The 12,725-nt window shown below is 34.9% G+C and overlaps 1 protein-coding gene across 8 annotated transcripts in view; it reads right to left on the reverse strand.

Moving 5' to 3' along the window:
• LOC128019916 (tuberin) overlaps positions 1 to 12,725 on the reverse strand; it is a 39,821-nt gene that overhangs the window by 10,962 nt on the left and 16,134 nt on the right. For all 8 annotated transcript variants that reach the window (XM_052606288.1, XM_052606279.1, XM_052606334.1 and 5 more), the window contains 6 exons: positions 8,675 to 8,836; positions 7,204 to 7,359; positions 6,889 to 7,001; positions 5,145 to 5,402; positions 3,342 to 3,506; positions 969 to 1,099 (listed from right to left, as the gene is read on the reverse strand). In XM_052606288.1, the coding sequence (XP_052462248.1) occupies positions 969 to 1,099; positions 3,342 to 3,506; positions 5,145 to 5,402; positions 6,889 to 7,001; positions 7,204 to 7,359; positions 8,675 to 8,836 (985 nt within the window). The remainder of the gene's footprint in view (positions 1 to 968; positions 1,100 to 3,341; positions 3,507 to 5,144; positions 5,403 to 6,888; positions 7,002 to 7,203; positions 7,360 to 8,674; positions 8,837 to 12,725) is intronic.

Genomic DNA, 12,725 nt, shown 5'->3' on the forward strand with positions numbered 1-12,725 from the left:
CTATGCTGAAGAGGACATGCCCTTGAAATGGTTGTTTCAACAAGACAATGACCCAAAACACACTAGTAAACGGGCAAAGTCTTGGTTCCAAACCAACAAAATTAATGTTATGGAGTGGCCAGCCCAATCTCCAGACCTTAATCCAATTGAGAACTTGTGGGGTGATATCAAAAATGCTGTTTCTGAAGCAAAACCAAGAAATGTGAATGAATTGTGGAATGTTGTTAAAGAATCATGGAGTGGAATAACAGCTGAGAGGTGCCACAAGTTGGTTGACTCCATGCCACACAGATGTCAAGCAGTTTTAAAAAACTGTGGTCATACAACTAAATATTAGTTTAGTGATTCACAGGATTGCTAAATCCCAGAAAAAAAAAATGTTTGTACAAAATAGTTTTGAGTTTGTACAGTCAAAGGTAGACACTGCTATTTTTTTGAACACACCCCTTTCAACTAATTGCCCAATTGCACAGCCTTAAGAGCGTGCATATCATGAATGCTGGGTCTTGTTTGTTTTCTGAGGATCTACTGAACCTACTGGTAACTTGTTTGCCACATAGCAATAAAAAATATACTAAAAACCTTGATTATTCTGGTTAGTCACATTGTACTGCTATTATTTTGAACAATACTGTATATATATATATATATATATATATATATATATATATATATATATATATATATATATATATATATATATATATATATACACTTTTGTTGTGAAAAGAGTCTTTACAGTTGCCAAAAAAAAAAATAACCTTTGGGTTTTTTGTTATTAAAAACAAATAAATAAGCCCAGCTCAGGTGACAAAGTAACACAATAGTAATGGAACGCATCATGTCCCATAAAGAGTTACTAAGTAATGCATTAGTTACTATTTCATGGAATAACTCAATATTGTAATGCGTTAGAAGTATCTTCCTCAACACTGATCATTATAAGTGTGTGGTGTAGTTTCCCTCACTCTGCTCAGTAACCCGGCTGGTGTTGAAGCAGCGCTCATGAAGAGGGCTTCAGTCGGGACGGCCTCAAACTCCTCCAGCTCTCTGGACTCAGTCGCTTTGCTCCGTCCACCTTCTTCCAACACAACCGAATCTGTGGGACAGCAGCAGGAGGAACATAATCCAGAAGCTCACACAACAACACGCTGCATTAGATCCACCAGCAGAGGAGCCTTTAGCACATCTGGGATTAGTCCTGTCACGCTAATAACAGGCAGAGGCATCCGAGGACGCACACACACACACACACGCTGATCGAGTCACACACATGAAGCCGGTTCAGTGCAGGATTTGACACTGAAAGACTTTGCAGAACATGCTGCTTTACAGAGCCAATGAAATGCATCAAAACATTTTCCAGAACGTTTAATATACATTTAAATATTTACATTTAAAATAAATATTTACGTCCTTAAATATTTATTTTTAATTATCCTTTGCAATTCTTCACATATCATATAATTATCATTATGATATCATGTAGTTGATTCTGTTGCTTTTTACATAATACGAAGGTGAATATTGTTGCTTCTTAATATAAATTGAAATATTGATGCATATACATCAATACAATATTTAGATTACTTGATGATAATAATAATAATAATTGAATAAAATTTAATTTAATATTGAAAATTTAAGCTACATTTGACTAGTAATAGAAATAAGGATTTAAGGATACAGCTATTTAAGAATATTTAATGTACATTTTAATATCTAAATAATATTTATATATTTGTTCCATAATTACTTAAAATTGTTTTAATTAAGGAAATATGTTTAAAATTCTGATGCACTGAGATTAATTCAGTTAATTAACTGCCATATCATGCAATTCATACTTATTGACTGCCACGGCCCCGATACGAAGCAAAATACTGTTGTTTATTATTATTATGTATTGTTATATTGTAAAATAAATGTATTAACTGATAATTTTTATGATGGCAAAACTACATGAAAAATAGACTTTTCCTTCGCATTTTATTGAATAAAACAAGTTAACAGAACAGTTACTGTATTTCAACTAACTGCAACTATATTCTTGATTTCTATACGACTGAAACATTTTCAGCCATTCCTGTCAAAGCTGGAACATGTGGATGGAAAAAGGTTTTGAAATGTTTCAAAACTACCTTTCAAAAGCTTTTTCTATCCACAAGGTCCAGCTCTAACATAATACTTTTATGCGGGTCAAACTGAAATCACACATATAAAGGGAATACATTACAGGAGAAGGATACCTTTCATGTCTAATTCATGGATGCAAGAAAAAGACCAAAGAGCAGTGAAAAGAGCTCCAGGAAAAGCCGGAGGAACAGAAAGAAATCAAAGCGTCACGCATCAGGAATCAATCCCATCGCTGGTTCTGTGGAGATTGGCTGAGATTTGTTCTGGACGCTGAGCGTTAATGAAGATAATACATTATACATAGATAAATAAAAGAAAGAAATGACCCAATGTGTGATGTCATTTCCTCCCCAGAAAGGAAAGGTTTGGCTCTTTGGAATAAAATACTACCATACTGCATGCTGCACACTAGATACTGAATACTGCCCACCATTTAAAAAAACTAATAATAATATATATGTGTGTGTGTGTGTGTGTGTGCTAATAAACAGTTCTAGGCACCAAACAGTATCTACTGTAGGCAGTACACAATAAGACTGAATTTGAAATAGCATGATGGTTTTACTATTTCTGACGTATAATAGCAAGCACAGTACGCTATTCTTAATGAAGGCTTTTTCTCTCTTGATTTGTAATAGCATGATTGCATACCACCGAACACACACTTTAGCTGCTTTATTTAGCCAATGACCATCAGATATGAATATTTTAATGATTTCATATTTATGACTATTTTGGCATTTTTAATTTGCTTGGTCGAGTAAAAACGTCTCAACTGTTGGAAAATAATTTGACAAGAATAAAATGTAAAAAAATATATCACGGTTATCTAAAATATAGAATAAGATAATGGATAATGATATACAGGGTTTTCATAGTTAAATAAGAAAAATTACACACACATATATATATATATATATATATATATATATATATAAAGAGAACATTTTTCATTTCTGCTAGTTGCCAAGGCAAAATTTCAAATTTTTGTTTATTTCAACTCATTAACTAATAAAAATGGCAAAACAACAAAATGTGTTTGTTTACAAAAAAAAAAAAGAATATTCTGTGCATACCAAAAAATATACTATATTTGCAGGCAATATTCTGTGCACAGAGAAATCAAACAGCTAATCAAACTTCTGCTTTCTTAAAATACAGCAGAACTTGATATCACTTCTCACAGTATGTGTTAAACAGCTCACCGGTGTCGGAGCGCTGGATGGGGCAGGGTCTGTCCTGCGGCTGGGGTTCTTTCACCCCGTCCATGGCCATCAGCACACTGGACAGCTCCTGCAGTGGGACGTTCCCCAGCTCAGACGAGAAGGGGCTCGGGGGGTTCTCCAGACACATCAGCCAGCTGGTGTTCCCTGAGAGCAGAGCTAACTCATCACCAAATGCATGCTTTAAACTAATTCAACGAAAGAAATACAAATAGTCTATTATAGAAATGTGTATTATATAATATTTACTTTAAGAAACTACTTCTTTAGTCGTATCTTCAGAACATCACATGGTGAAATATGACAAATGTTATTAGAGTCACATAAATGCGTTTATTTTTATGAAAACCATGGAAAGCAGAAGATGTTATGAATCCACACAAACACATTTTTACAGGAGGATGTGGTCATATTCAGAGCTCCATCTGTCTGCTCACACCTGCAGTTAATATTCCCACGTCACTGTTTAACCAACATCTGCATCAGCATCTGCTCACACACACGACTCTATCACACACACTGATGAAACCAGTTCACCTAGCTCATGACTTCAGGCACCAGAGAGACATTAAACAACATAATAATAATAATAATAACATAAATTTTTTTATTAACATATATATTAATATATATATATATATATATATATATATATATATATATATATATATATATATATATATATATATATATATATATATATATATTATTAACTGATTTAATATAACTTGTTTAGTTGCACTATTTTTATCTAGAAGGTACATTTTGGCTCTCTGGAAAGGAATGAAATACTAGCATACTGGAATTTTTTTTTTTTTTACTTATATTATAAAATTATATTATATTTTATATACATTTCCAAATGTATATAAATTACAAAAAAATTATTTTTATTTAAAACCACTGCATACTTTATTTAGTTAATTTAATTTATTTTTTATATGTTTGTCTATATATCATTTAAATGTTTATTTGCACTAATTTATCTTTTATTATTATTATTGACTTTTGAAGAAGTGCGCATATTTAAAAGTCAGCAGGTTTTTGACAAAAATCTAATCTGCAAAGGTCCACTCTTGTTATGTTAGGAGCTTAAAACAACACTGAAAAATCAAGTTTTAGCTGTTTGGGAGCATAATGCTAAAATGTATTTATTTTTAATCCAATTAAAATCATTTATTTTACTTATTCTTTTTTTTCTTATAATATAAACTGAACTGAACTGAACTCAGAGAGAGAGCAAAAGAGAGAGATCATAGAAAGACATATCAAAGCAAATAAAATGCATAAAAGCTGTTGGGAGTGAAGCAAGAGCCCTTTAACACTCATGAAAGAAAGACGTAAAAAGTGACAGACAAACACAGAAGGGAACAAAACCAAAACCGCAATCCTCTGAAATCCTCAGGAATCACGTCGTCATGTTTTATTCTAATAGAAGAAGCATTCAAGGACACGTCCTAATTAAGAAAACAGAAATGCTCCTGAGCTATTCTTCATTTAGAGGCAGATTGAGGAGAAAAGCTGAAGGAAATGGAGCCCGTGGGCACAGCAGGTGTGAGTCAAACTATTATGAAACTTTTAAAATGGCACGGCATCCCCTGCGGGCCGCTTGTGCGCTCATGTGCGTCCCAAACGCCCTTGGAAGGAAGTTAAGATGATTTAATCATAGTGTCGTGCACAAATGTGGCATAGTTGAGAGTGAGTGGGTGATAATTAGAGCCCGGACCGATGTTACGAGGTAAAGCACGCACCTCTGGATATTTTGGTGAAGTGCGTCTGTGGTACCTGAGGGTCTGCGGATGAAGATCTCGGCCCAGCCCTGTGTCAACATGGGCACAAACTCGGCCAGACCGGACATGTCTTTGAGCGGCGCTGAGGACTGGGAGGAGGAGGGGGGCGCAGGGTGCTCGTCCACTCCTCTCTGAGACCCCAGCACCTCCAGAGGGGGTCCCGGCGGGGGCAGAGGGCCACTGTACTCCCCCTCAGGAGACGCCACCAGAGGACTGAGACTCTGAGCCGGACCGGCCCGCAGAGCGTGACCACCTGCACAGAGAACGGGATCATATAATACCCAACTAGATCTCAATATCTTCAGTGTTATTTTATTACACACACACACACACACACACACACACACACACACACACATATTATGATATAAAATATATTTTATGACACATATGTAAAATATTATAGTACATTTTTAGCCTTATATATATTTTTAACGCTTCTTTATTTCGTTTTAAGTATTATATATATATATATATATATATATATATATATATATATATATATATATATATATATATATATATATATATATATATATATATATATCTTTAATTAGTTTTCTTTCAAATAATTTCATTTTATAATTTGTATTTTTTTTGTAATTTATTTGTGTTTTTGTTTATTTTTTTATGTCTATGAAGTGTTTTCATTCATTTTTATTGCATTTTTAGTTTCAGTTACTTTACCTCTTAAGTAAAAAAAAAAGAGAAATGTTGTATATTGTATTATATTATATTATTTCAGATAACATTTATTTTATTATTTCTAGCAATTAAAATGTTTTTATGGTTTTAGTTCATTTTGGTTGTAGTTAACATAATGTTAATGCAATCTAATAATTATTTAATAATAAAAAAAAAACATTAAGTCACAATTAGACTAGGAACATTAAATGTAGATTTCATGCTGAATTCATGAAAGTTTCTTGTTTGATTAACAGATCAGTATTATTTCAGTATTTATATACTATTATAGATTTTATTCTTTGATTTATGTTTTGAATTAGCTCCTATTTTTATCTTTCATTTAAATGTTAGTTTAAGTAATTGTGTTGTGTGCTTTTGTTATTTTTATTAGTTTTGTCTATTTAATTTGAGTAATTTTTGTATTTCAACAAATTTATTTCTGTTGTTTACTAATTTAAAAAAATGCAAGTTTTTCATTCAAAGTTTTTTTTAACCTAATATTCATATTTTAATTTAACACACATTATTATATTGTTAATATTTTTATTATTAAAGGAAATCATTTGTAATAGTTTTAATCAAATCCAAACAGCTGAACTCACGCCATCACGTATACATCCTTACACTATGATGTTAAGTCATATGACACACAAGAACCAATGAGGTTTGATGTCACTGACGTGTCATGTGATTTGAGATTGAATGACCAATATAATTTCTCTCCGTTCATACGCAGTGATTGAACCACTGTTTTGGGGGGTTAATTGCTTTTACACAACCTTTTTAAGCTTGAAGACATTTTAAAATATTTGTTTTTCACAAATAAAAATCATACAATTTCTGAAGGAACCGAGGGCAAGTGAATGATGACAGAACTGACATTTTGAGTGCACCGTCTCTTTAAGATCATCCTATCATGTATGACCGGACACATATTTACATATCCACATTAAATCTTCAGCGACCTGCTTTCATACAGAAGGCTACACAGTAAAGAAAGAAGTCATGTACAAATAGAAGTCTTTAAAAGAGCAAGAAAAGCTGACGGTCACCTGATACGGAGCGGACGCGGGTGCGAGTGCTGGTGCCGATCTGCTGGCCCGACTGGGACTCCAGTTTCGCTGGAGCCTCTTTCGTCAGTCGGGTGTGTAAGGACGGGTCAGACCTGCAGAAGATTCACATGTGTTTTCCCATGAGTCTGATGAGATCAGTAAAGGCTTTTCCTTTTCCTGTTTGTGTCGAAACGTTCATGAACTATCCCTTTAAAACACATCTAACAAGTCATATTTCAGGGTTAGAGTTAGTACTAATATTATGGTAATACCACGCTAAAGTAATAGCCTGAAGCTCACTGGCTGGTGACAAACCTGGTCATTTCTCCTCCTCCAGGTCTCTCGGACAGGTCCAGACCCAGAAGGGCTTGGGGTCGCGACCCACCGCTGGTCGTAATGGTGACTAACTTATTCCCAACCAGCCAAGTCATACTGGGACCGCCGGATAACAGGAACTCTGCAACGGGAGACCTGAGAGAGAGAGTTTATAAAGCCCATTAGTCATCTCTATTTAGTGTCACACGTAGCCACGGGACTCTGGAGATGCTACTGTGAAAAAGATACAAGAAACACATCCATTTCTGACAAGAGTTCTGCTAAATGCAGATGCTAGACTTCCCAAAACAACTGGTCCAATAAGGATATGGATGGATTATTGCAGAGTGAAAAATAAGTTTAGTTTGAAGTACAAAAGGTAAATCGATACAGCGTTCAGTGGCATGCGTTCACCATACACCACAGAGATTAAAACCAGGTACTATTTAAAGTTTTGCACACAGACACAGAACAAAAAAAAGACTACCCAAGAGTGCAAACCAACTTGAAATGAAAGAAAGAGACAAAAAGAGAGACAAAAGCAGCTCTGCGTGCATCCTTAATGCATCTGTTCATTTAGCAGACAAAGTAAGTCATGTGGTAAAACAGCTATTGGTAGACCCTAAAAGACTGCTCAACTTTTGTTGACAAAAAAAGAAAAAAAAAGTATATATATATATATATATATATATATATATATATATATATATATATATATATATATATATATATATATATATATATATATATATATATATATATATATATTAATTAAATATTTATATATATATATATATATATATATATATATATATATATATATATATATATATACGGTATATATGTTTCAGTTCTGTTATTATTTTTTATTATAATTTTTTTTTTACATGCTAAAAAATTTACACAATTACTCATCGTTTCAGTTTTTAAGTAACGCAAATACTATTATTATTTTAAATAACATAAATTACATTTTAAACATCAATTACTAACGTTTCAGTTTAAAGGCAGCTATTATTAATATTTATTTATTTAATTTTAAAATGTACATTAATAAAATAAAACATTTATAAAAATAAAACATTTTAAAAGTTAAGGCAATTATTGACTTTTTATTATTTTATTAGAATTTCTAAACATCAATAACTAACTTTGTTTAAAAGCAACTTTTTTATTATTATCATTATTCATTTTATTTTAAAAATACTAATTGTTCCAGCTTAAATGTAAATCAATTTAATGCATTAATACTACTTTATTACATTTTATTTTCATATAAAATATATAAGGTTCATGTCTCCTGATTCAATGCTGTATCTGACATGATAACGTAACATTTTTAAGTTTATCTTCAACTTACGACTTTTCTAATCAAATACTGATATTCAACCGCAACTGTTCATTTGATTAAACTAGGGCTGTGAATTCAAGAGAACTGTAAAGTCTAGTTTTTAGAGAGAACAGGCATCACCTCTTGGGCAGCGCAGAGAAGTTGGAGAAGACGTATCGTGCCATCATGTCCAGACAGGTCTCCGTCAGCTCCAGGTGGACGGTCTTCAGCGCGTCGTCCGCCTGCATCACGGCGTTCTCGTCAGCCGAGCCCAGGCTGCAGGTGGTGCTGGACATCTGCATCCTGCACAGGACGTGGTCAGGGGTCACAAACAGGCATCAGGAGAAGGCACAGAGGGCAAAGAGTGCACCACTTGGCTCCGAGGTCAGATTCTGGTACTAGTTCAGTCAGTCAGATTCATTTGATTCTGATTCAGATATTTGACTGTGGGCGGAGCTACACAGTATTTATGCTTGTATGGATTGCAATTGATCAGAGTCTAAATTTGTCACTTGTCACGGCTGGTTAAAACACAGTGTGAAGATTGAGAGGAGAGTGTGTGAGTGTGTTTGTGAAGATGACAGTGTCAGCGGGTAATAAATCAGATGCAGATGTTAAATGAAGCTGAAGTGGCCCACCAAAAACAAACATACACACATGCGCTTAACACACAGAATCACACTCCTTAATTAATCAAATTAGAGGTACTAAGTGAGTTTTCTTTGCTTAAAGGAATACTTCGCCCAAAAATGACGCACTCTCTAAAATAACTAAAATAAAACTGAAATAAAATAAAATATAAATATTTCTAAATGTAAGATTAAAATTACAATGAAAACTGTAAATATGAAAAAGCAAAATCAAACAATGAATAGATACTAGTATATAAATAATACTAAAATAACACTTGTGCTATTTTAATTAATTTTTTTTTTTTTTTTTTTTGAATAAAAATAAAAATTGTTAACTGAAATAAAGGTATACAAATATTAGATAAAAAAAATGGGAAAAATGAGAAATGTTGTCTTCACAAAGAACTGAAGCACTGAAATTACAAACTGGAAATAAAAATAAAAAAAAATAAAACAAGTGAAAATCAGTTAAACCAATAAACAAACAATTGGTTAAAAGCAACAGAACATAAAATTATAAATAATTACTATTAAATTTAAACTTAAATGAAAAAATAAAAGCTACGGTACAATATTTCTAAAACGATAATTATATATAAATAGTAATAAAATAATGTTGGAACCTACAGAAATGTAAATAATTATTCACTATAATCCTCGTTCACGTGTTGCATTAGTAGGAATATGCATGAATAAGAATGAACATTTTTGAGTGAAGGATCTGTTTTTAACTAGGTAGGTAGTGACACAAAACTGGGACTGTAATGCTGACAAACCTTGAGCTGTTTAACACACACCCCTAGAAAAGATCAGCTGCCAGCTTGCGATCCACACACACACAAACAAACACACACACACACACACACACACCTGTGGAGAGCCGTGTGATTATCCAGGTGATGGGATTAATCTAAGACGGGTATCAGCATCCTGCCCTTCTGTAACCACGGCAACAACATCCCCAGTGAAATCAAGCAAGCCCACATCATCTCCATACAGTCAGATGACACACACACAAAACCCAAGTCAACACACACCGCTGCTGAGCCAAAGTGTTTCTGACGACTACATCGACTCGCTGACCCTGACGAACAGGCACAGGTGAACAACTCATTAACACGACACACACAAGAAAGGCCACAGTCCTTGAGAGAGCACGCACGCATGTGTTTGTGCCAAACAGTGTTACTGAGGAGTAACATTTTTACTTGCTGGATAAAAAATATCAGAAATTTCCCTTAAAGCTCTTATAGCCCCTTTCACACTGCCATTCCAGCAAATACAGGGGTAAAATGTTCCTGTAATTGTTCCCTGGTCGCTAGATTTGGCACTTTCACACTGCCAGTGATAGGGGTGCTCCGATCACGATCGGCCGATCGTTATGCGCATCTCGTCAGTAAAGCCGGTTCTCTAATCAGCGGTTAATTCCATCAGGTGCGTGATTTCACATAGAGCAGCTGTTACTACACAGAGCCGTTGTTAACTGAGAAGATGCGGCAATAAACGCTGAAAATTAACGTGATTTGCGCATCTTCTCTATTAACAACGGCTCTGTGTAGTAACAGCTGCTCTATGTGAAATCACGCACCTGACGGAATTAACCGCTGATTAGAGAACCGGCTTTACTGACGAGATGCGCATTAACGATCGGCCGATCGTGATCGGAGAACCCTTGAAGATCCCATAACGACACGTGACATCAGCGCTTGACGTGTAATGTACGAGTCGACAACACTTGGCACGTTATACTTTAACTGAAGCAAGCAAACGATCTCGGCGTCAGCGCGGAAAGTGAGGAACTAACTGATCTCTGCTTCATTACAGTTTGCACATATGTTCTCGTCACGAATGTTGATCTTCCTTCAAAACAGCCGGTAAAAGATTTGCGCGATAACGCGCGTCATCACTTCGATACGGAATTAGATCTGGCTTTTGTTCACACAGCGCTCGTTCCGGATCGATTACCGCAATGTTACTAGGTCCCCGACCCGGGTTCAATTCGGTAATCAATTCCGGGACATGGTTGCTTTCACACAGAAGGCGACCAGGCAATGTTACGGGAATATTGCGGGTCCGACGTGCAGTGTGAAAGGGGCTTATGTGTGATGAAATGCATTAGGAGAAATCCAGACGGACAATGAAGCAGAACTACTCAGCAGTTTTTTTTTTTCTGAACACTACACAACAAAAAAACACATGTCAATTTCAAAATAATAATAAAAAAAAAAAAACATGAAAACAATATATAAATACAGCTGTAAGCAGCGATGACGGCCCAAGCCACCGGTGAAATCAGGAAAACGGTGCACAGTGGGCACATGCATTTACAGTAACATCTGGTATTAAGGTTACAGCAATGAAAGGGTTACACTATCACATCAAGAGTGTGAAACACACACATAAACAAAGGGAACAGTATATAAAACTTTGGTAACACTCAACAATAAGGTTTCATTTGTTAACATTAACTATATTAGTAAACATGAAAATATTTAAATAGCATTTATTAATCTTAGATTTTTTATTTAATTTTTTTAGATTAACAAACATTAACAGAGATTAATAAATGCTGGAAATAATTTTGCATCCCTAATGCCCTGTAGTCATGTTGACCGAGTTTTGTGGCGTAGATCGGACGAAAACCCTAGGAGAAGTACTGCAAATCCACAGCAGGCACGTTTCACAAAACCCTGAATAGCCAACTTCCTGTTTGGAGGAGCGCTGGCTGTTACCCCAAACGTTGTTCAGCCTGATGTGCTCTATCTGTGGAGGAATTTTGGTGACTGTAGGCCAAATGGTGTGTGCTAAACAGCCACTCAAAAATACTTTAAAGATTAAATTAGCTCACTAAAAACCATCCAGAACCTCATCACACCTAGCAACACATTAGCAGCCACCCTGAATCATGATGACAATTACACGTCTAGCACTGCGCTTCTAGAGCTGAGGTCTGAAAAAGCCAAACTACACGAGCATTTCATCAACAAAAGGCCATTTTCATTTCATCTCAACGGGGAACAAGGGATGAACGTGGAGGATATGTGGGCGTTAGAGATGAGGAACACGCAGACAAGTGTCAGTGTGACCCACGTCATCCGACGCTTCATAAACCATCACAATAAAAACTATATTCTGTCTTCATAACAACTCACAAGCAGCGACACAGGATTGAGTCTGGCCTTTCTCTCCCTGTCACTCCACTAAAGGGAAAAAAAACTACTTCCAATTTTATAAGGAAAAGGAGATTCAGGAGATTTCACAGTAACACTACAATTTAAATAAATACGGGAAAGTAATACTTTTAAGGTGATAGACATTTCATTTATCACAGCCTTTTTAACATGAGACTAGTGTGACAGAATCACTTACTTTGCTTTTGTAAAAATGTTTTAAAAAAATTAATAAAATTCAAGGCAAATTTGAAGCAGCACAATGCATTTAAACCTCAAAAGTGAATGAACCCTGTGCACTTCCACTGAGAGTGTGTTACTGTAAACACAGCCTGGTAAAGGGTCAGAGTTATTTTCTGTAGTAATTGACAAACACTGTTGATAGAGATT

This window comes from Carassius gibelio, chromosome A1 (assembly GCF_023724105.1).
Source record: "Carassius gibelio isolate Cgi1373 ecotype wild population from Czech Republic chromosome A1, carGib1.2-hapl.c, whole genome shotgun sequence".
NCBI lineage: Eukaryota > Metazoa > Chordata > Actinopteri > Cypriniformes > Cyprinidae > Carassius > Carassius gibelio.